The sequence below is a fragment of the Patagioenas fasciata genome, chromosome 2 (assembly GCF_037038585.1).
Source record: "Patagioenas fasciata isolate bPatFas1 chromosome 2, bPatFas1.hap1, whole genome shotgun sequence".
NCBI classification, from domain to species: domain Eukaryota; kingdom Metazoa; phylum Chordata; class Aves; order Columbiformes; family Columbidae; genus Patagioenas; species Patagioenas fasciata.
In genome coordinates this window covers 110,893,847-110,919,022 of record NC_092521.1, presented here as the reverse complement: position 1 = coordinate 110,919,022, position 25,176 = coordinate 110,893,847, and the positions used below count along the sequence as shown (strand labels likewise).

The 25,176-nt window shown below is 40.8% G+C and overlaps 1 protein-coding gene across 4 annotated transcripts in view; it reads left to right on the top strand.

The window, feature by feature from the left end:
- Window positions 1-25,027, top strand: part of HECW1 (HECT, C2 and WW domain containing E3 ubiquitin protein ligase 1) — a 273,365-nt gene extending 248,338 nt beyond the window's left edge. For all 4 annotated transcript variants that reach the window (XM_065831014.2, XM_065831015.2, XM_071804706.1 and 1 more), the window contains 6 exons: window positions 1,937-2,035; window positions 3,444-3,573; window positions 8,852-8,998; window positions 10,367-10,481; window positions 11,722-11,920; window positions 19,854-25,027. In XM_065831014.2, the coding sequence (XP_065687086.1) occupies window positions 1,937-2,035; window positions 3,444-3,573; window positions 8,852-8,998; window positions 10,367-10,481; window positions 11,722-11,920; window positions 19,854-19,965 (802 nt within the window). In that variant the 3' untranslated portion in view covers window positions 19,966-25,027. The remainder of the gene's footprint in view (window positions 1-1,936; window positions 2,036-3,443; window positions 3,574-8,851; window positions 8,999-10,366; window positions 10,482-11,721; window positions 11,921-19,853) is intronic.
- Window positions 25,028-25,176: the final 149 nt, after the last annotated feature.

The window sequence follows — 25,176 nt, the reverse complement described above, 5'->3', positions numbered from 1 at the left end:
ACTGTAACATATGCTCGTGACTGTAAACACCTTGGTCTAGGTGCGTTACCCTTTGGTGTCAGCTTTGCCTGAGTGCCCTCAAAGCTACATAGAGGTACAGAAGTGATACAAGCAGCAAGGAGAAAACTGACACTGTTTGCACATTCAAGCAATTTCTTAGCAGAAACGGCGTTCCCAAATCCCTGACACTTTTCTTGGCAATTCACTTCCAGTTTTACTTTATTCCAAACGGCTCCTGCCTACCCAGCCTGCACAGTCAAGTAGCCATGGGATGAGCATTGTGTTGCAGAACACCTAGTGCTTATATTAATAGTATTTTCATTCAGCATTTGCTTTCAAAATGTACAGGGATGGATGGAGGGGGGATGGTGAAGAACAAAACCAAAAAAGCCGACATGCGTTATTTAGCACAAATGGACTTGATTATAGATCCTGAAGGTGCTATAAAACTGATGGATTACAGGCTCAGCATTTCTGGGATTTGAGCTGTCTGGCTTCCACTATACTTTCATTGTGTCAGCTCCCTCTCTTTTCATTACTTTTTGCTGGAAACATTGCACCACAGCACAAATGAAGTGAAGCAGGTCCTAACTGGGCCCAACAGCTGCCTTTTGTTGCTGCTGTGGAAACAGCTGTAAGGGGGGTTATATAATCACTCTTCTGTTAGTGGTCAGCTGCATATCATAAGCACCTTTCTTGGATGCAGGGGACCTGGAGGCAGCTCCTGTGGTGATGCAAATGCTAATTGGGCCCACAGCATGCTATTCTGTGTCCCATTTGACATACTAAGCACTTGTTGTTCTGTCCCATGAGCATAAAATTGACTGAAAGGGTATTCAGCGCCATTTTTATTACAATAAGACTCATTTTTCATTCATCCGAGGGAGGGATCTTCGCACTGGTTCCTGTAGTGGAAGGGATGGTTTCTTGGCCTTTTGATCTGTTTCTCATCTTTTGTGCAATAAGACTTTGATGTCAGTCACCTCAGGCTTGGAGAGCTTACATTTGGGATGTTGGATTTTTTTCATTTCCTATTTTACAAATAAGAAAGCTTTGAATGGCTGATGAGGTTTGGTTTTACAAAAAAACAAACTTGCCTGGACTCACACTAGTTCTGTGTTTTTCTGTCTGAGATTACTGATTTTAAACCAGATTTGATGGAAGAATATCGAATGAGTCATAGAAGAAATCAAAGAAAGGAAAATTTAACTAGCTTATCATCACAGGTCATAGCTTGCAATGGGCAGGGCATGATTTGAGTGTACTTGGAGCAGGACTAGGGATCGTTGTTCTTAGAAAACAGAAACAAACACAAGAGCATGAAAATACTGAAGACAGCTGAGCATCAGCATTAAGAAAGTGGTCTGGGAACACCTTGCCTGAGCTTTAGATACTGATTTGAATGTGTCCTTGGTCACAACAGTTAATTTATTGTATTTGCACTTCAGTTACCCCCATGAAGTCAACTCTCTACCCTTTGAAATACTTTAAAGGCCCACCTTGGAAAGGGTTGTAACCAGTGAGAAACTGCATATACTGACTCACTGAATGTCCTTTGCAGCTTTTTTGATAGTATGTTCTTTGCTGAGGTGAAGTATTACAGTATTTCGCTGGCTAAATATTGCGTTTGATGGAGACAGTCTCTATCAGAACATTCATCTAAAGATCACAGAAGGCCAATCTTCAGAGTGTTTATTGGTTTGGCACAGGAGAGCATATAACATGCCAGCAGCAAGTGTGGGTAGTGTAGGAGATGGATCACTAAGATATCCATTATTGATCAGAGGGACAAGGGATGGTCTTAGGTATCTGCTCAGGAAAAAATGAGTAACTATAAGAAACCAAATCAGAAACAAAGAACAGTTGCTGCCTGTGTAAGTTTCTATGCTGAATGTCTTGAGTTATACTTCATTTACTCTGCCTTTTTCTATCCCAGGTTCAGGTTCAGCGGTCGTATTCTGGGCCTTGCTCTCATTCATCAGTACCTTCTTGATGCTTTCTTCACAAGGCCATTCTACAAAGCACTACTAAGGCTGTAAGTAAAAGCATTCAGCCTTGCAGAAACCGTGCAGAAACTGTGATCCTGCACTGAGTCCTACAAAGACCTTCCTGGAGTTGTTTTGAGCACTCTGACCTTCAAGTCCTTTCTGCTGTTGGTTCATTGGTCTGTGATAGAAAACAAACATTTTAATTTTTCTTTACTTTCTCTAAGAACATAAATACTGACTGTGTTGAAAAAAATGCATAGTAAGTATGACATTTAGGAACACACCTTTAGAAGTACTGACCCGTAATTCCAGAGTTTACTAATGATGAAAAGTTATCAAAGCAATTAAAATGATACATGGAAGACTGCAAAGCATCTTTGATGGAACAAAACAAAGCAACAACAAGAAAAAGAGGGGGGTCATATTAAGAAAAATGCATAATTTCTCATGCCTCACTGATTGAGCATGTTTTCATTCTAAACACAACTCAGGTTAATTAGGAATGCTAATGTAGATATAACCAGTGAATGTTTCGTGTTGGTCTTCTACTGTGTTTCACACTAGTAAGCAGAAGCAACCAGTAGTATATTACTTTCAATGTCAGGTTTATAAGGTTAACTTTAACTGACAGTCTGTTCCTCTTTAACTAATAGATTGCAATAAGACAAGGTACATAAAATTTGTAGCAATAAGAAAAACCATAAGTAGTAAGTCAGGACTGCAATTAAAGGATGGAGAGTAGAATAAAGCTTAGCTAAAATAGTTCATCATTTAAGCTGATTTCAAATCAGCAAATATATTTGTCTTAACAGTCCTTTTAGTTCTTTAACTGTATTTAATTTTATTTTTTTAACAATGAATACTGCTCGGGTCCCAACAGTCAAATCTATATCGTATCTGACCTAGTCTGGAAACAGCCTGAAAACCAGAGTGCTCCCTACATCATTATTGCCCCCTTAGGGGATTTGAAACCAGGCTGCTCACAACATCCACCTGCCCTTTCAGCGAACCAGGCCAAGTCCTTATTAACAGAAATTTAGGCTGCCTGGTCTGCCTTATGTCAGTCTTGTGTGCTCACCTCGAGGATGACAGATACATGGAAGCAGCCCGGCACAACATGGCAGGGCCCATCGGGACTGAAGGTAAGGAATTGCTCTGAAGTGCTGGGCATCCTGAAGAGTCACATAAAATCAAGCCCCAGGGATGCTTTCTGACAGCAAATAGTGCAGGCAGCCAACAGATTTGGCCTTGAGCCCAGCCACTCAAAGCAGACAGTTGCAGGACTGCTTTAAGAGGATCTGTGTAACAGTCTTTGATGTTAACAAAACCAAACAAACACCAGCTTCATGTTGGATTTTCAGCGTAAATTTGTTCTCATTCTTCGAAGTAAGTCAGCCTGCCAATAGTCATGGAGTCATATATTCAGCTACATCTTTCTTCTTGCTTCGCAATCAGGCCATGTGATTTAAGTGACTTAGAGTACCTGGATGAAGAGTTCCATCAGAGTTTGCAGTGGATGAAGGATAATAACATCACAGATATCCTGGATCTCACCTTCACAGTGAACGAGGAGGTGTTTGGACAGGTGAGCACAGCTATGTGAAACATCTGAAAAGCAAATTTGAAGCTGACAGAATTGAGCATGATGAACATCTTTCTGTCAGAACAGATCCTTTAACCTTTCAATATAATTTTCTTCTCCTACCTTCTGTTTCTTTCAAGCCACCTGTTTCAATGCAGATGTTTATTCTTAGGGTATATAATATAAAATACCAGCCCCCCTACAGGCCTATTGAGCCGCACACTGATGAACATGAGGAATTCTCTCACATGTAGTGCAGCTCTTCTCTCCAGGGTGTAGTTCACACAGATGTGGCATTCAGTGAATGCAAGCAATGTAACATAAAGCTGATGTGACTGAAAGGATGGGGGAGTCAGGAGGGAAGAAAAATATTCGGCAGGTGGTAAAAGACCTGGAAACTCTCACAATTATTTTGTCTGATATCTCCCTGTTAGATTCTGTTTCTAACTTACCTTGTACTTATTTATCAACTTGGTGTGTACATCCATTTATTATGCTTTCTACCACTCTACTGTAGTCAGACAATTATCTTTTATCTATCTGATCTGGATAACTATAGCCTTAAATAGGGTTCAACTTTGGCTTAAGCAGAGTCTCACAACCAGAACAAGTGTCTCCTGTGGGATTCTTTAGCTTGCACTGAAGCCTTGCTGCTCTCTGATGTTGTAACCTGTGCTATATTATAACTGTCTCCAGAAAGCCTTGAAGGAACCCAAAGCAATATTCAAACCAAAACTAAGGACCTCCAAGGAGGTATTGAAAACGAGAGACTAAAGAACTAAGCTCACCAAGTATTGCAGAAGCTCAAGGGATGGAAGTTAACTTGTGTAAGGAGCAGTGTCAAAGGGAGCAGAGAGATAAGGTGGAATATACACAAAGTGACTCTTAGTCTTGAAAATAAAGTTGACAAGAAGAGTTTTCACAGAGCTAGAGTAGCTCTGTGAGCTAGGGGAGAATTAGACTAGTTTCTGAGGGGAGGAATTCTGGCCCTGAAAGGAAGAGGACTGCTCCACTATAAGCCTGAAAGTAACAGAAAGCAAGTAAGACTTCAGGGGATATTTTCCAAACTGAAATTAGTTTGCGTATATTATCATAGAATCATAGAATCGTTTTGGTTGGAAGAGACCCTCGGGATCGTCAAGTCCAACCGTAACCTAAATCTAGCACTAAACCATCTCCCTAAGAACCTTGTCTAAACACCTTTTAAACACCTTCAGGGATGGTGACTCCACCACATCCCGGGGCAGCCTGTTCCAATGCCTGACAACCCTTTCCCTAAATCATTTTTCCTAATATCCAATCTAAACCTCCCCTGATGCGACTTGGGGCCATTTCCTCTCATCCTATCACTTGCTACTTGGGAGAAGAGACCAACACCCTCCATGCTACAACCTCCTTTCAGGTAGTTGTAGCCAGCAATAAGGTCTCCCCTCAGCCTCCTTCTCTCCAATCTAAACAGCCCCAGTTTCCTCAGCCGCTCCTCATGAGACTTGTGCTCCAGGCCCCTCACCAGCTTTGTCACCTCCTCTGCACTCTCTCTAGTACTTCAGTGTCTTTCCTATAGTGAGGGGCCCAAAACTAAACACAATATTCAAGGTGGGGTCTCACCAGTGCCAAGTACAGGGGGATGATCACCTCTCTAGTCTTGCTGGCCACACTGTTCCTGATACACTCCAGGATGCTCTTGGCCTTTTTGGACACCTGGGCACACTGCTGGCTCATATTCAGCTGGCTGTCAATCAACATCCCCAGATCCCTCTCTGCCAGGCAGCTTTCCAGCCACTCTTCCCCGAGCCTGTATCACTGCCTGGGGTTGTTGTGACCCAAGTGCAGGACCTGGCACTTGGCCCTGTAAAAACCTCATACAATTGGCCTGAGCCCAATGATCCAGCCAGTCCAGATCCCTCTGTATGGCCTTTGAACCCTCCAGCATGTCAACATTTCCACCCAAGTTGTTGTCATCTGCAGACTTACTGAGGCTGCACTTAGTCCCCTCATTCAGGTCATTGATAAAGAGATTAAACAGAACTGGCCCCAATACTGAGCCCTGGGGAACACCACTTGTGACCACCCGCCAACTGGATTTGGCTCCATTCACCACAACTCTTTGGGCCTGGCCCTCCAGCCAGTTCTTTACCCAGAGAAGAGTAGACCCATCCAGGCCATGAGCTGCCAGCTTCTCCAGGAGAGTGCTGTGGGATACGGTGTGAAAGGCCTTACTGAAATCTAAGTATGCAACATCCACAGCCTTTCCCTCATCTACTAAGCAGGTCACCTTGTCATAGGAGGAGATCAGGTTGGTCAAACATTTTTTATAGTACAAGGTTATGATGGATGAGCAGAGTCAAGGGTGGATGAAATGAAAAGGATGGGACAGAAAAACTGAAGAAAGGAGCCTCTGTAGAAGAGGTAGCACTGTTTTTTTCACAGACTTAAATGCAGAGGATTTTCTTAGGCTTTGAGCTGAGAGCTTGCATGACATTCAATTGACAGTGGTTTCCCTGGAAGGTATGGCTATATAAGACTAATACACAAAGACAGACAGAAACATACAGACATATTCACAAAGGCAGATGAGACAAGTTTGTCTTTGCATTGGAAGACTACGAAGATGAATAAGAATCTCAGCCTGAATTTCCATAAAGCACCTGAAGCTAACATTTCACATACTCATTACTTCTTATGCTCTCCCCGAAGAAAAGAGCTAGACAATTACATAGGGGTCTGTTGTGGAAGATAAGAAATGGCTCCAAAGAAAGAGAACAGAAAAAAATCACAATCTATTGTAGATACTGTGGTATGAAAGCAAAAGAACACTGAAAGCCAAATTTTTTTGCCAGCTTACATGTTTTCTAGTACTTTTATTTCATATGTACTAACCTTGCTAGATGATGGGGGAAAAAAGGTTCTTGCTGTGAATTATGACTGTCAGAATACAAGAGTCCTAAGTGAAAGTGAGATTTTTCCCCTTCTGAAATTTGCTAAGTGGTGACAGCAAAATAACAAAGAAATCACGATCACATTTCATGCTCACAGATGGATCCCAGTTGGAAATTCTTGCATGCCAAGAGTATCTGACCACTTAAATGCCATCTGAACATTGCTTTGCTGGATACATGTGCAAGTGTAGATCGCAGTGGGAGCTCTGCTAATGTTTGGGAAACAGGATTTCAAGGGCTGGGGAAGGGAAACAAGAAATAGTGGCTCCCTGAGAAGCTGTGTGGTAGATGGGTTGCAGCCCTTTTGTCCTCCTTCCACAATGACTTTATTATGGACCAGTCACTACAACTTTAATTTTTTTTTCTCTCTTGTCTCATCTCTGACATGTATGTAGCTTTTAATCCTTTCAGGCCAAATCCTCCTTCTTGGTGCCTGTTTTATTAGAATGTGCTACTGAGGAGCTCTAGCCTTCTTGGATATTGGTGCCCAGAGCACTACCATAATAGCAAAGATACAATGTCAAATCAAGTGTCACACATTTTTACTGGTTGGGACTGAATGCCAATTTGAGAATTTCACATGTAAGACTGAGAGAGGTGTTGGTTGCTTGTGACCCCAAGTACTTTCTCACGCTTTTAACTAGTAGAAAGTGTTCTTCCAGGACTCTCTCCAAGCTGTATGTCTCCAAGGCCCAGCAATGGCTCCTGTCAGGTAAAAGGAATGGGCTAGGCTGGTTGAAGTGTCTCCTTTCTGCTCTGAAACCTGATTCTGAATTGTAGCTTGCAGCTGTGGTTAATGCCTCTATGAACAAGAAAGAAAAAATTGGGACACACTGTTATTGTCTGCTTCCAATTCTAGATAACTATTTGGAACTATATGGATGATGACAAGTTGAAGAAACCACCAGCATGCCCAGGTGTTTGTGGGAAATCTTGCAGGAGATTTAGAACATGTGGACTTAACAATTGTGCTTAAATCTAGACAACATTTAGTTGTTGGTTCTAGTAGACATATCTGCATGCCAACACTCTTGAAGAATACGGCATGGCAGCTGGGCCAGAGTCTTATCCTCTGGACACTGCAGCATTGCTTGTATAATGGCGATGCTGTGATTTACATTTGGGAGTTTAACCTGAACCAGCTAAGAATTCCTAACTCATTACATCCAACCTTACTTGTTCTTGCTGTTTCTCAACAAAGCTACAGATTAGATGACTCATTGAGTGTTTCCATAACTCATAATGTTACAACTGGTCCCTCAAGCAAAGTGACCTAAATACTACATGTGCTGTGTGCTGTCTGTTGGGCTAATAAGTAGATAATAAGATAAATAATATGTAAATAATACAAATAACAAGTATGTATTCGTGCAGCTCATTTACTATCTATGCTAGACATCATTGTTATAGCAGCAGAAAAATGAAAAGGAGGCAAAACATTCCTGATTTTAAATCCACTAGGTTAAATGCAAAAATAATTGCAAGATAAATATTATTTTCTGTCACATATGAAAAGGTGTATGTGCTTGCTGGCTAGAATCTAGATAGATTTTTTAAATCTCTTCTCAATCCTAAGGCTTAGTAACCAAAGCCAACTAAATTAACCATTAAAATGCAATGAAATGATATAGCTCTTGGTTTAAACAAAAAAAAAAAATTATTTACAGTACAAACACTTCTCAGATTTGGATGGCTGATACAAAACTCTGGATCCCACAGTGACGATATTTTTTTGTCTCTGCAGGGTGTTGTACAGGTCTTTTTTTAGGTAGTGTATTGGGGCTATTAATTTTGTGCTGACTTCTTTGGCTGTTGGTATTTCTGATTAAACACTTCTGTTAGCACTTGTTGCTGAAGGGATGAGTAGATATCCTTTCCAGCTGGCCAAACAGTCTGCTTATTCCAGTACTGTGATTCCCTCTCCATCCTGTTGTTTCCCATACTGGTGCTTGGATAACTACAGCAAGTAGCAAACTGGTATGGTTTTCACCTGCTCTGGAGCTTCTGTGGGGGAAAGGAGAGGAGAAGGATGACAAGACAGGCCAAAATGGCACATTATACATGGCTGATGGATGGTGCTCTCCAAATCAGTCTTTGCTGGTACAGTTTGGAGTAATGTAGAGGTCAGCGGAGCTTCAGCTGGAGATAAGGCTAGAGCTGAGGCTGAGGGTGTGTCCCCTCATTGTCCTTTTTGTTCCTATTGCAAATGGACAGGAGGCGAGAAGACCAGAACTAGAAATATGGCTGTTGTATTTTTCACTAACATTTTAGAAGTGTAACTTAAATTGAGACGCAATGTGATCCATACATTGCTACTACCACTATTTATCTTTGTTCTGTAGGTGACAGAAAGAGAGTTGAAATCTGGAGGGGCAAATACAGCAGTGACAGAAAAGAACAAAAAAGAGTACATCGAGAGAATGGTTAAGTGGCGAGTGGAACGAGGAGTGGTTCAGCAAACAGAGGCCCTGGTCCGTGGCTTCTACGAAGTAAGTAACAAAGCGATGCTCCCACAGTCTTCCATTCCTCATTTGAATGAGAAGACCCCATGGTTAAGCTGTGCTTTATCGGTACCCTAGGAAATAGCTAAACAGACACAGATGGCAAGGAATTGGTGTGCATGGACCTGTAGAGACAGGGACCTTGGATATGGCATGTTTAGCCTGAAGGGAGAAAGGAAAGAAATGTCTGTTCTGAATATGATAAAGCTAAGACAGATACTGCCTTGCATTCACATAGTAAGAGAAGTGGGCATTTGCAAATTTTGTTTTACCCTACTGTGATACAAAAGAAGATTGTGAAGAATTGTACACTTCAGTGAGGAGCTGGTGTGACATAAAGTGTCTTCAGGCACTCATTGCAGTAAAATTGGTCCTAGGATGCAGTCAGCTATTCTCTTGCTGGTATTCCTGGATGCTGCTCCATTGCTGTCCCTGGATTTTGCTGATTTATCTTTGCTGAAGACCTGGTTCTGAGAACATCTTTCTGGCAGAGCTGCTACAAGGGCTGCCAAAGACTGGATGAAAACCTGTGGCTTCACTGACCAACCCATGTAGTCACCTATTCTTGCATCCCTTACTTATCATATTCAAACATGTATCTTGCCCTGGCAGCTGTATAATAGAAGTTGAGGGCTGTCTTGCAGGGTGAAATAAACTGAAAGAGTGGCAACCCTGGAAAATGGAACAGCAGATAATGGACAGGGAGAATAATACTGGTAACTGTTGGCTCCAAGCAGTCATGCACTGGCATTTACTGGAGGTGAAGCCAGTGAGAGTGGCTTTCTACCTGAAGAGACTTGGTCAGCTCCTTCCTGTGGAAAAGGGTTGGCTAAGTGACTCCATACAGTTTACTGAAGTGTGCATGTGGTTCACTAGCTTTTTCTCCCTGTGAATACTGCACGCCATTAAAGCTTTTGGTTTCATGTAATGAAGAAAGTGAACCTCAGCTGCATCTTTAGTGGATGAAGACCTGAGGTCATTCCTACACAATTGTAATCAAATTCCAATGCAAAACATACATGAAATAAATTGTCCTATTACAAATCCAGTCTTTATTTGGCTATCAAAATCACCTGTCAGAAGGAATGTATCAATGAAGAATGTTCTGCACAGATTATGTCCTGTCACTTGTGTTATTTCATTCAGGTCAAATCTCATATGTCATCATTGCTTGCAGCTCAAAATATCAGCAGGATCCCTGAGGAAGAGCATGGATTTATCAGCAGAGGAGTAGAAGTTAGCTGTCAGCATGCAGACTTCATCAAAATAGAGAGCTGGCCATCAAATTCATAGGTTTACAAGACATTGCATCTGCTTTATATCCAGTCTGAAACTAATAAGTGTTTTTTGTTCCAGGTTGTAGACTCCAGGCTTGTCTCTGTTTTTGATGCCAGAGAACTGGAGCTGGTTATAGCTGGCACTGCAGAAATAGATCTCAATGACTGGCGTAACAACACAGAATATCGTGGAGGTAAACTGCCTGCTGATGCTTACTAATATCTTGACCATTTTCAGCCTTTAGTGTGAAAGAGTTGGTCCATCTTTTCCTTTTGTCTTTCCTGAGGGAAATGCCGTGTTTTGATCAGGAAGTTTTTGTGAAGAATAACTCATGAAATAAAATCTTTGTTTTGAATCAAGAGACGTAATAATACTGAAATTGCTTCTGCTACTTCTGTCCAGATTTTACACACTCAATTCCTGATGATTTAACAGGAGTTTTGACTATTAAGGACTGAAAAGGATTTGTAATATTAGATCTAAAAGTTACTCAGATGACTGTGAATGAACTCCTGGCCTCACTGAAGGCGGTATAACAAGTCCTGTTGGCTTCAGCAGGGAGTTGAATTCGAGAACTGAATTTCATTATTCCCAACTACACTTCGACAAAATACAGATCTTGCTTAACCCCCTCAGCCTAAACTAGGTCAAGTTGGATGTTTTCCCTTCTCTAATACTTACCTCAGTTTTGTTTTAAATGCTGAGCACAGTTTATCCAGGCTGTCTTGGATGATGGATAAATGTAAAGCCTACAAATTCAGCACTACAAAAGGAAAGTCCCTGAAGCTCCCAAATCCTCCCCTGAAATACAAAGTTTAAGTCTTTGCTGCTCACTGCCCAGCCTTTTTGTTATTATACCTTGAAATATGCAGCTTACAACAAGCACAGTTTGTCCCCCAAGTTATTCTTGTCCTACTTTTTTCTGTTCAGCTGTTGAAGCAGATTCCGCTTGGGTTTATGCTGGCTTTCACTAGCACAAACCAAGGCACAGAGCCTCTCAGGTGGGAATTTTGCCAGGGAAGGGCTTGCAAACTCCACTCCATATGTTGGGCACTATTGCAATCCAAAAAATAATTTATTTTGGAACCAGAAATTGTTAAGTCATTAGGATTCTCACTGTGTGGCATATCACAATTGGACTTTCATGTCTCATGCAGGTAGCCCCTGTTCTTGCCAGAGGATTTGTGAGAGGCTGATGTTCCTCAAATATATATTTGAGTTTATGGGTTTGAAATGAGATAGTAATATTATAGTATCCACAGCCAGGACAAGGTGTGGGGCTGGGACCTACTGCTCATCCCAAAATATATTGTTAGGTCAGGATCTTTTCAGTCAGAGATCTACTGTGCTGTGCCAGTTGGAACATATTTCAATGTTACACTTCCCACTTAGAGGGGGTCATTTTAAATTCTCTCTCTTGCTTCTTGGTATAGGTTACCATGATGGCCACATAGTAATACGGTGGTTCTGGGCAGCAGTGGAGAGATTTAACAATGAGCAGAGACTCCGGTTGTTGCAGTTTGTCACTGGAACATCAAGTGTGCCATACGAGGGCTTTGCAGCTCTCCGAGGGAGCAATGGGCTACGGCGCTTCTGCATAGAGAAATGGGGGAAAATAACCTCCCTTCCAAGGTATGTCCCAACTAGGATACAAAACCAGAAGTTCTGTGAGAAAGGTGAACCTGGTACTGTTTAGCACTGTGACAGTGAAGCATAATGAATAGAATAAAGACATCTTTAAACAACAAGGAACAATTACTGATTTGTTCTGTAATTACATTCAGAGAAAAGTGTTTTCTTGTGCTGCCTTTTTGATTTGCATGCTCAATTTAAACTACTTTGAATCCCAGGAAATTGTTAAGATAAAGATTTCCATAGGTCCAAACCGTGTTCTCTTATTTTGATTCTGGAACAGATCCAGATCAGCAGGAGCCTGTCAGCTGATTCTGTTCCCTTTACTTCCAAAATACTAGTAAAAATACTTGTGAGTTTACAGAGCCGTGGAAGCCAGAACCTGTCTCTGAGTTTTGGCCAGAGTCCTGAGTGTAATCCTTTCATTTGCTCTGATAGTTCCACTTTTTCATCACAAGGAAGCTTAGTGAAGGGACTTCAGACCATATGGTGATAATACTCCATTTGTTACATCTAGTTCCGTCAGGCAAGTAGGAGCAAATGAGCCATAATGTCATACAGAGTCTGTATGTCATACAGAGTCAACAGACCTCACAGTGCTTCCTGAAGGAGAGGACATCTTCCTTTTCAGAACAAAGGGACTGGGGCACAGAGGGGTGGTCTGACTTGCCTAAGGCCACCCAAGAGAACCATGGCACAGGCAGGGACACATTCAGCTTTGAGTTCTGCTCCAGCACTTTATCTGTAACCAGGACTCATCCTTTTTCACATTTTCTTGGATGTGGCTAAAGTTGTTTGAGGCTCTGCCCCACTGAAATTACAGAGCGTTTTTCATGGTGCCGCATCTCAGCACCTCTGAGATACTTTTGCTACATGACCTGTATGCCTAATATTTGCCCTCCAGAGGATGCTTTCTTCTTCCTCTTATCATCTGCTTTCAGCTGCAGTCCAAAGGAGGCTACTTTCCTGACACAGAGCAAAAATCTCTTCTCACGAAGCTTACAGATATATTCAGACAATCAATGAACGATGGGTCTGGTCCAACTTTCTAGTTACCATCCACGTTGTTTGACCAGAAGTATACTATAAGACATGGACTTGAGCAGATCTCCAGAGTCCTCTGGAGAGAGAAAGGCTAAATATGGTCACCTTCTTAGTACAAGCCTGCTCAGGTTCTTGCTTATGCAGTGGGGAGAGACAGGAGCTGGACCAGGATGCTATAGCAGCATACAGTCTGAGCTGACATCTTGCATGGACTCCCCCTGAAGTCAGGAAAAGGGAAGTGGTTTTAAGGCACCTTTCACCTCAGCTGAACACAGACTTAAAATAGCTCAGCTGAATCACACATGGTATATTGTGTTTTATGTCCATCAACTATAACATCTCTACAGAGACAATATGGAGAACTAGAGCCTACATGAAAGCTAGATTTAGGCACCGAGATCTAAAAACAGATAAAAACATGTAAGGTCAGTGAGATGACTCAGGCCCTCTGAGCTTCAGCCAGCAATGTGGAAAGCCTGAGAGCTACAGCTTGCTTTGTGTAGGCAAGATCCTCCTTTTGCAACATATATATAGTCTCTTCCTATGTTAGGGTTTCAGAGCTGACCAAGGGCGTTCCTGGCCTGTGACAGGCAGCAACTGGAAGTCACAGACTTGTGCGGCATTTCTGCAGAGCTCTCTGCACTTCTTCCAGATGAGAAGGGGCGAGAGGGGAGGGTAGACCTTAGCACATGCACAAAAAAATGCCCTGGGCTGACCCATCAAGTTCTGAAAAGGTAATTGGCCTCTTTCTGCTCTGCTTAACTTTCTTTGTGAACCTAGGCATTACTTATGACCTAGATTCAGTTAGCCCCAAGATATTCGCATTAACGACTTTATGTTTGTCTGCTGATCACCCTCCCTGAAAGAGGCCTCTTTTCCAGGTGAAAGTTGTTAGCACCTTTTAGAAGTCTTAGAGCTCTGCATTCATTTTAGCTGGGGGAAAGAGAAACAACACTTGCTCATGGGGAATAAACACAGCTTGATCACCTTGAATTATTACCTGCATTTTTATAAAATTATGGGGTGCTGCCAAGTATACACAGCATTAAGAAATGCATTAAACACACAGGCTAAACCTCGAGGCTCCTTAAATCCTTAGTTAAGCCACTAAATAAATGTTATTTTAAACTTTTTTAAAAATTCCTGATTATGGCTTGCTTGTGTTTATTAGATTTACTTACATATTTACTTAGAGGCTGAAAAAAAGTCATATGTCATATCCTGTAGGCCTTTTGGCCCCTGTGATATAATACGAGTGTAACTAACTTTAGCTGTTTAAAATAAACCACAACAAATTCCCTTCTCTAAGAATTCCTATGGTTTCACAGTGAGAGTTACTCCTGCTCCACATTTTCAAAGTCTTAGCAATCATCAGATTTAGTAATTTATGCACTTACGTGTGGATTGCACCTCTTAATTACTGCTCTTAGTTCTTAACCTCTGACCCAATAAATGTGATGCTGGGAGAGGTGTTAGGGAACCTGCATGAAGCTGATGCATTGGGCTTTCCTGACATTCAGGGTGATGGTGTGTCACTGGGGATGGGTTAGTCCGGCCTTTGGGTTTTCAGCTGCTTTACAAAGTATCAAGATAACTTTTGGCTCTGTCAGGAGAGTCCAGGACTCCTTCTGCATTCCCTCACTCCTGCTCCAGATGGCTGAAATAGTTTAGGTGACTCTCCCTCACATCTTGTCCTTACACTTTGGTCATGGAGCACGCAACTGACATTTCCTTATAGTGAGCAAAAATGTGATTATACCTAAACTGGTCATGCTTTTGGACTTGGGACGGCAACATGGCACTCCCAGAAAATAAGTGTGGTGTAAATTTCTAAAATGCAACACTTTTCAAAGAATAATTGCTAATATGTAACACGTACAGTGCTTCTTGAAAGAACTGAGGATAAAGAAGACTTTTTCAGGAAGGCTGATATTCCAGGAACTTCATTCTAAATTGGTGCACTTGTTCATCAATACCAGTTTCCCTACATGAACAGGATAATGATGGTGTAATATGTTCATGTAAGACAAATAAGAGTTAGATTGCACCAGTGGTTTATTTCTGGAGCATGCATGTGTACCAGACATGTTATTCCTATCTATATTTACTTTGAGATCACACACGTTAGAAAGTTAAAGTACTAAATGGCAGAGATTCTACTGTAATCCCAGATCTCTAGATGATGACTCTAAAGCAGGTGCCAAAGAGACTGCGAGATTTACAGATCTGTCAGTGTAAATCTGCAGCATGGTTTCTTCCAAGCTGATGTAGCTTGTTGAATGGAATAACACTGAACAAGTAACAGGCTCAACCACTTGTTCATCAAGGTTGAGTTTTAGACTCCTTCTCTAATATGCAGAACTTCCTCCCAAAATAAAGGAGTTACATATTTTACTTCTTGTAACTGGTTGCCTGAGTAAGAATGGATGGAGAATTCTTCCAGCTATAGGCTCTTCTAAAGCAAGAAACCTCTCTTCACCTTTCCTGGGTAAGGCAGATACTTAACACTGAACCAGTTTTAGCAGTAGTTTCACAATAACTTATTCTTTGTTCCCCACCGAACTTAAATGAACGGGCAGTAGCTTTCTGACTGGAATAACACAACTTCATCTGATATTGTGGGAGCAGAACTCCTGGCGCAAAACAAACCTGTGCAAAGAACTAGCAGTGGTTTCTGCCGTAGCTATAAGAGGCAACAGTTCCCTCTTCTTCAAACCTCAGCCTGCAAAAGTGTCCAGTGCCTACAAATGCCACTGCCTCATCTTCTGGTTGCGCTCCTCACCTGGCCAAAACTCCTGTCAACTCCTAGGTTATTTCTGCTTGAGTATTAATTAAGTAGGGACCTCAGCATGTATCCCAGAGATTCAAATAATCACATTTGACACAATGAGGTAATTTACCCAATCTGTGCTGAGCTGCCTCAAAAGAGATTTTCATTCAGCAGAGTACATTAGTGATTACCACCATACTGTATGTGGTTTATGTATGATAAATATTACCAGTGGTAGTGAATATCTGATCTTTTGTAAGAGAATTCTGTCCCTCTCTATTAGATGATAACGTGTTTAATCACCCCAGAATCCCATACAGCGATTAAAAAATAATTATGTGTGACTGCAAAGAACTTTGTTCTCATCATTTCCTTCTTTCTCAGTGGACTTTGTGTGTTTTGCTGTCTTTTATCATTCCTTATCTCGTGTGCCTCTTCTCTTTCCTCTTTTCCTACATACAACAGAAATACCATCTACAAATCTGCACTTATCTATTAAGCAGTGGTTCCCAGGCAGTGTATAAGTGTTCCTTCTTACAGACAAAAGGAACAGAAGTTGATACCGGTGGATCCTGAGATTGATCAAAGAGTGGTTTGTGGGTTCATCTAAAGAAAGCAAGATGAAAAGGAGAAATCCCTAGTTTCTGCCTGACAAGCATGGTTGTGTTAGAATGCAAGGCTTATTTTAGTTGATAGGTTGAAGTTATAAATAAGATAGGAGGGGGTTCTGTGCATACTTACTGCCTTTGTACTCTCATCGTTACGGAGATTAAACGAAATGATGAAGAAAAGAAGAATGCAAAAATCTTAAAAGCTTATAATTTTTAGAGAGAATTCTTAAAAGAAAAGAAATAGCACAGCACCATGAACAGTGAGCAAGATTAAAGGTTCAGACCCACCAAATCTACTTTGAGCAATAAAGACAGACTGCCAGGAAGAATGAAATTTTAAGTAGTGCATTTACTGCTTTACTTACTGGAGGATGAGGGCACACGAGGGTCAGAGTTAGTTTACATGACTTTATCTTGCATTTTGCTCTGTAGAAGCCAGAATCCATTCCATAAAAGTTCTTACCAATCTAATTCTTATACCAGACCTCTCACTCCCTGAACACCCTCTCAAATGTCAGCAGGCTTATGCGGTAGGAGGCTTAATCAAGGGAAGAAAGACTTCTCTTTGCTATGACTGTTTCTTGCACTGCACCCTGATACTTGCAGCAAGTGTCGTCTGGATTGTGCTTGCTGTAGTGAATCTCACTGAGATCAGTAGTAAGAGATCAACATCGTTCAGGAGGAACTTACCGCTTTGGAGGACAAGGCACAGAGTTAGGCAACAGGGAATGTTATGGAAAATATCCTTCCCTCTTAATTGCCCTGTGTGCTGCCATATCACAAGGCATATGATATAACAGACTGGCGACGGAGCAATTTGTCTTTAGTCCGGTTTGGAAAATAAAGTTTCGGCTTTCAGTTGCAAGAGGCAAATGTGCTATGCACAGCAGTACTGAGGAGAGAGGGAACACTGAATGAGGAGTCCACACCAACCCTCTCTTGTATTTCAGATGAGGCAGAATGTGTTGCTCAGTTACACAAGCAGACACCATGTCCGACCTTTGCAGAAGAGGACCAATTAGCCCCATTTCTGAATGTAAACCAGACAATTTTGCACGTAATTACCTTGTTGTACGACTGAGTGGGCTTCCTTAGTATCATTGGAGTTGCAGTAGATCCACATTAGTTTCACAGACTAGAACTCAGGTTTTGTCCTTAGCAATATATTGTGTTTTGCACCTTAAGTAGTAAAAGTGTAAGCATAGTACTCCTGAAAATTAGTTTCATTTTATATTTGGTGATGTTATTTGGAGTGAAAGGATTTTTTTCTATAAATTTTTTGAACTGGAGAACACAAGAATATTGCTTGGCAAAATGCTTCAGTGTTTCTAGACATGTTAACTTGGTTTTCCTTTCTTTGTAATAGTTTCTCCTTACAATAAATTCCTTGTGACCTTCTGTAGAAGAGCCCACTTCTGTAAACCTCATAATAGGAAAAGAAGTTGGTCTTTTTCCTCAGTTTTACTAAGTCAAGAATGACTAAAAGTCAACAGCATTGCAAGGTTGTTTCATAACCAGTGTGAATAAGTTGGATAATCATCAGTCAAGATGAATGTCTGCAAGAAAGTGGCTGTGGATATGTCTGCATCACACAACAGGATGCATGATGGCAATGTGTGAGATGTTGTGGTCTCATACAGTTAAATATGCTAGGGTTAAGTGCCATACAGAGATATTAAGGTTATATGAGCAGAATCCACACCTGAGCCACCATGACAATGCTGCTTCCACTTCAGGAGCAGGCAGCTGAGCTCCTTAAGACCGGCTGTCTCTGGATGGTGCTCTCTTGCCTATGGTAAATCCATTCTGAATGGACTACAAGAATCGTTCAGTTATTAACTCCCCGTGGTTGATATATATTTGCAATAGATTGTAGAAACAACGCTGCCAAAGATTGCTGAGATAAACAATAAACAGTGCAGGGCTTCTCATGGATAATATGTAGGAGCTGCCATGTTTAATTTCAAGAAATGTATTAAATAGTGGCTTTATTAATGTTCCTTTTTCGCTAACTCACATGTTCCCAGATAATTTCCACAAATTCTGTGATTTTTGTATGCTTTCTCTGAGAGTGACCGGCTAAAAATCTTCATTCAGAAGGGGAAAAAGAATGGTAAAACCTCTCCTAATTAAAGTTCTGTGATGCAGGGAAGGTTACCTGCCTCTGGCTATTTCGGTTGCCTGATTGCATTTAATTATTCACCACTGGTGCTTGATGAAACTCTGAATCCACAAGTCTCAGGCCAGCCCATCTACCAGTATCATGTTTTTCTCACTTTCTGGGTAGCCTAAGAGATGACTACTGTGGTTTCAAAAAGTTTCTCCAAGATGGTTCTTCTGCTTCAGTTTTGAAGAAGTAACATTGAATTAAAGTATGAGATAGAAAAGCTAAAAGTAAAACAACTTCATGGCTTCTAAAAATGCTAGGGGCCAGAAGCTTAGACATTGTTAGCCACTGAGGCTACATTTCCTTCTTGTAGCATTTTTGTCAATTCACATCTATCAAAGAGAGCAAGAGAAAACAGAAATATTTCTAGCACCATGTAAACCTCCAAGCTGACTGAAAAAAAAAGCGACAATTTTAATGAAAATGTGCTCCCCCGTTTGTTGAATGAGCTCTACACTTTTTCAGTCAGTTGAAATGGATGAACTGTTGGGGCAGGGAACTGTTTCTTTGCTCCACATCTGTATAGCACCTCACACAGTGAAGTGCAGTCTGCATCTGGGTCTAATTGCTGCTACCAGAATAGCTGCAACAAGGTTAGAGGCATGCGTGGAACCCGCTCCACGGCTCCTTTTGAAGGTGCTGCCAACTGAGGGTAAATATAATAATAAAACTGGGAGAAGAGAGGGTCGTCAAGTTGGCAGCTTGCTCTGCACAAAATATTTTGCTTTTGCCTTGGCTACTACAAATAAATAACATTTGAAGGCCAGACTTGCAGCAGATGGCCGACAGCTGACTTACAGGCACATTTTCAGCAACCTTCCATCTTCAGTCAGCAGATCCCTGAACGGTCTCTCACCAGTCAGCCCTGCCTCACTGTGGACACTTGCTGAGCCCATTCTGTCCATATAGTTCATCACATTATGCTTATCCACTGGTCCAAAACTTACTAGCTGCTCACATTGTATGTACAGCTGAGTTGCAATTTTTTTTGGAAAAGCTCAAAGCAACCAAAATTATAGTAGTGGAGTTTTCTCTCTGTCAGGGCCTAGACCCCAGCTCCTCAGTGACCTCCAGCATTCTCCATGAAGATTGCTCCCTCCAAGATCCCTGCAATGCCTGTTGATACTCAGCTGTGTCTTCTGTATAAAATATTTGTGTGTATGTGCATATACTTTTAAGTACCTCAGATTTTGGTGGAATTTGCGAGTTTTACTTTAATACTTAGAATTTCCTTTTCTCTCTTTTGAGTGAATGTGAGTGTCAGCAGAACTTGTGTTCTCAATTTTTAATTTCTCAAGTTAATTAGATTAAACTTAACATGTAGCATGTTTTCCTTTGCAGGGCACACACATGTTTCAACCGTTTGGATCTTCCACCTTACCCCTCATACTCTATGCTGTATGAAAAGCTGCTGACAGCTGTTGAAGAAACTAGCACCTTTGGACTTGAATGAGGAGGTTCGGGCACTTCTGGTGTTTTTCTGGCTGATGATGTCACCTTTCCTGTCCACCATCATTTGATCTTGGTTTCCCATGTTTTTATTTTTTAAAACAAAATGAACAAAAAAAAAAATCAAGATTGACAAAAGCTGTGCATGAAGAACTGCCGCCTTCTAAGATCTAACCTTCATGCTTTCATCCTCTATTTCCAATGGACTGCTAGTCTGTATGCAATAGAAAAACAACTGTCTCAAGGTTTCTGTATATCTCTACATACCTCCATTAATAACAATGAAAATACAAATGCAAGTTACACTACACTTGACCAAATGTTAATAAATGTTTACTTCCACCTACGTTGATTAAAAAATAAAAAAAACCTCATCAAGCATTCCAAGCTTTTATATGCCCAGATGTTCTAAATAAATTCACAGCCCATCTTACTTCTTAACTGTTGAACCCAGCACTAGAAGCTGGTCAAATATGTCTTCATCCATCGTTGTTTTCCCTGTATGTATTGTCCATCTGAGAGACACCTATGAGCAAAACTGAAATTTTTATGTATGAACTCATGATCCACATCAGTTGCATCAGCTGGAACGGGCCCAGATACATGGTGCAGATAAGACCTTCAAAAACTAAAAAAACAACCTGTAATGCAATGCAAAGCATAACAGTGATTGTTAGGATTGTTGCTTGCCAGTACTGGAGAGAACTTGCACTTCAGAGATATTGGGAGGGGCATCTCCGTTGTAATGTTTACCACACAAGAAGCACAAGGTTGTGCATGCTCAAGAAGGATGTCTTATGTAGCATAAAGGATGAGGCTCCCTTACCTTAGTATTGTATACAACGAGGAAAAGGGGAAATAAGAAGAATGTTCTACTCTTATGAATAACTTTGGGTTCTGTTTACCAGATCTTTGTTTTCTGATGTTTAAAATGCTCCTTTTCAAATGAGAAGTCTAGACAATCCCACCCCCTGTGTCAGAAGCCATTTATTTTCTGTCAGGCTGGGCTAAACTATGGTTGCTGGGGGCAGTTTTCGCTTCTGTCATTTTTTCTTTTCTTGTTCAGTGCCAATCTCCGTAACCTCAAGAGTGGTTGTAGACAGAAGGTTTTAGTTTACAGTCTATGAAATGAGAAGCTGCAGTGAATGAGGATGCTTGTCAGGGATGAAGGGGACTGTAACTCTCTTTGGGTCAAGAATTTGTCGTACTTCCTATTGAAGCCCAAAGGCCTTCCAGTTACCTAAGGTACCACTAAAGACGTAGCTCTTGTTACTGCAGACATAACCCTCTTCAGTTTGGTGTCCTTTGCATTCCAACTCTGAAGCCAGGGAACAAAAGGAAAACAGCAGTAGGCTTGTGTTCGGATGGATTTTGATGGCGCTGCTACAGTCAGCCTCACTGTTCTAATTGTGTTCTATTTATTAATCCTTGCTGCCCTTATTTTCCAAGACTAATCTCAGATTGAAAGTGTTTGTCTTAACTGGGAAAATGAAATAAGAACTATCTTTGCTTCTGACACTAAATAAGTTAAAGGATGCGTGAAATATGAAGTGAGAGACTTGTGAAGGTAAGTAAGAAGGTAACATCATAGTGTCTAGCAGCTCACACGAAATACCACACCCCCTTGGGGGCTTGTTACTGGTAGTTTTGTGTTAGCTATACTTCAGAAAACTGTAGAATCAGGAGATCAGTTCAATGTCCGACACATCTAATTCCTGTAAGTTTTCTCTCCTGAGAAAATAATTGGCCCTGTTTTCCCCCATATTTTTATGGTGGCTATATAGAAACTCATCACACTTGAAAAACTGCATTCTGAGAACTTTAGATCATTCTCCTGCCTCGATCCTTTGGTCAATAGGTATTTGAAAGGTGACGTACCTAAAAACATGTTTCTAAGCAGAAATAGTAGCTTTTGTTAATGGTATATAAAACATTTGGGATATTTAAATTGCTCCATTTGTTCAATTTCTGTGACATTTCTGCCACTTTTATAGTAATTTACCGTATGGCTTTTACTGAGGATCTTTTTGTAATACGTTATTATCCGTATTGAGTACTCATATTACAGTTGCGTACAGGGGCCTTGGCTACAGGCCAGCTTTCGTTCCACCAGACACCAAAAATTATGCTTATTATTTCCACAAATGAGCTCTTGGGCCCCTGTTCCATATGACCCTCCCCACTGCACAGTAGAAATGGAAATCTTAACTTTTTTGTCTGAGACAGTCTGTCACATACACAGGAATTACATCAGAGCGAGTCACACCAGGAGAGACTGAACAACAAAATCTTCCAATGTACATAATTTCTGTCTCTTCACAACTACGCCCCAAAATCCAGCAATTCCTGTATGGTTCCTGTTTTATTCCTGGTGATGTTATATAGTTACCTGCACTATGTCAAATGTTGGATGTCTTCTAACAACAGAAGACAAGAAAGAGAATTATCCAACCAGTTGGTGCAGGATTGGCCAAGAAAAATAGTGCATCAAGAGCTGTCTCATTAACATGGTAAAAAAAAAAATCTTTACAATACTGTATAGTTAATTTTTTTAAAGTATTTTAAAACTATATTTTATTAAGAAAAGTGAAACTATTTTTTGTAGCATAATAAAAGGTGTTTGTATTTCAGAGACAGCATCAAACCCCACTGATTGAAACAAGGAAGGCTTTCTCCTGAAATTCTTCTTCACGACATGTTCTGGCGCTTACCACACTCTAAGGTAGATTAGGTGTTCTGCATCTCTGTGTTTGTCAGATGCCATCTTGAGCACCTTGTATGTTCCTGCTCTGGGAAACATGCAGCATAGCTGGCTACTTCCCATCGAAATCCTTGGTCCAATCTGTCTTTCAAGTGCACAGCCTAGTATTTTTTAAAGGTTGTTTTCTCAGGTGGCTGTGATGACATCAAAGTAACAAGGTCATGTGGATTTACCTTGCAAGTTGTTTGTATCCAAAGCCAGGAATAGAGGAAGACAGTGGACTATTTTCATAAAACAAAGAGAAAGAAAATGCCATAATCTGCTTTTCTTGCACTATTATTCCAGACCTATCCCTCTCTCTTCCCAAATGCCCTACCCCAACAGGTTTTCAAACACTGACATCATCTCTCGGGCATCCAGTTCGATGCTTCACAGTGCATTTCTCCATTCATTGCATCATGGCATGGGCTGAATCCAGTCCCAGTCTGGAGTGAAGGGCAAGACATGCATCTAAGTGGCGCTATAATGTTAGAGTGAGAGAGGCAGTGAATGCTGCTAACAGGAGACAGGGAGGAACCCATTGCCCTTGCCCTGTTATTTTACCTGTCCATTATGCAATTAATTGATGACGTTGTTGTTGTTAGGCATATGCGAGGCATATACCCTTCCTTGTTCACCTTTCGATTGTTACTTGCTCATTTAATCATCTCTGCTCTCTCTGGGTCTGCATTTTCACATGTTAAATGCTGATTGTTAATTAGAGAATTTCTGGTGTCATTGTGTTCCCACAGGAAGGAACAGAAGATACTCTACAGGGCAGATTTACAGTGAAATAATCTGTTCAGCTTCTTCACCTCAGTTCCCTTTAAACATGCTGGTGGCTAGATTACGATATGACATCAATATCAACAGATTTTTTAAATGCAGTTGAAAAATGGAGTAGGCAATCTGACAGCTTTTGTGAATTGCAGTTTTTGACAGAAGCAATGAATACTGGTAATTTGTCTGTTTCATTTCAGAGGGCCCGTATCTTTCTCAAAGTGACAGTTGTGATAATATTAATGGTAGAAGGAGGGAAAGTGATATTTCTGTTTATGAAATCCTGTTGTCATAGTAGCATGAAGCTGAAGATATGAGAATGAAAAATAGGTATTTTAAATCACCAGTAGGTCTTCCACCTTGAAGTAGTCTCACTGACTGACTACATCAGCTATGCAGGATTTGATTTAATACAAACAAGCGTACCTTACTGTTAATTGTGTTGGGTATAAACCTTACAAACGCTGTCACTTCAGTCTGCAGTACATTACAGGAGTGTTCAGTTTCAATCATATGGCTGTGCATGTTCGGAACTTGACTTTTATGTTCTAGGGAGATTTGTGGCTATCACAAGGCTGGAAGTGAGTGGTCCAGACTACACTGAGCATCTAACAGAGAGATCATGAGTTTTGTACAGGTCTGACACAGAGGACTTTTTTCACCCAGTTTGCTCAAGTGCCCGTGAATTTTTCAAAGAACTTGTAGCTAAGGTTTGAGTTCGTAGTCTAGTCTGTGAGAGATATAGCCTGTGGGGAGAGGCGATGTTTGTTCGGTTTGTGTTTTGTTGTTCTAGTTCACTGTAACGAATAGTTGACATACCTCTAGTTGAAAAGAGTAGGATACTGAATTTGGACATGAAAATCAAACAAGAAATAAGCAAAAATACGCACAGAGGATGAGTTAAACTCATCCTTTGCTATTCATCCTGTGACAGTCTATGGAATTCCAGAAGGACAAATTTGACTGGAGATTTGTTTAATTTCTGTCAAAATAATAATTATTTGTCCTGTCTCCATAGTACTCTTAATAGGGCTTCCCAGTCAAGATTAAACACTTTCAGTCAAATGCAGACCAACAGACCTTTCTACAACAAATGCGGTGCTTTTTTATTATTATTCTTGCTGTACCTCAGTGTTCATTATTAAAAAAAAAAAAAAAAAAAGAAAATAAAAGACTGCAATATACTAAGTCTGGGATAGGTTTTCCAGTTATCACAAGGTCCAAAAGATTGGATTGTTACTTTCTCTCTAGTGAGTCATGTAGTTCCTTTGTTCCAGTAGAAAAACAGATGCCTGTAGATAGTAGATACTAGGTATAGTAAATATTGTACCATTAGCCAAATTCCCTGCAGCTTCCGATTTATCTAACAGAAATGTCTGTTATGGTTTTTGTTAAAGACTACATAAAGTCAATGGCAGGAAAGGTCCTCATTATTGGACTGATTTTGCTTATATTGACAGAAAAATGTCACATGATACTCAGGCTGTGCTTTCTATTCAACCATAACACTATAGAGGAATGTCAATAAAATCACTTTGTTATGGCATTGTGTGGACTGTCTATTACAAATAACTTATTTCGTAGAAGACGTATTTTACTGCAGTGAGCGGAAACTGGCGCTAGTGAAAGTCCACTGATTCAAGGAATTGCTCTTCCAGTGTCTTATCCTTTCTGATCATTGCAGTCACATTCTTC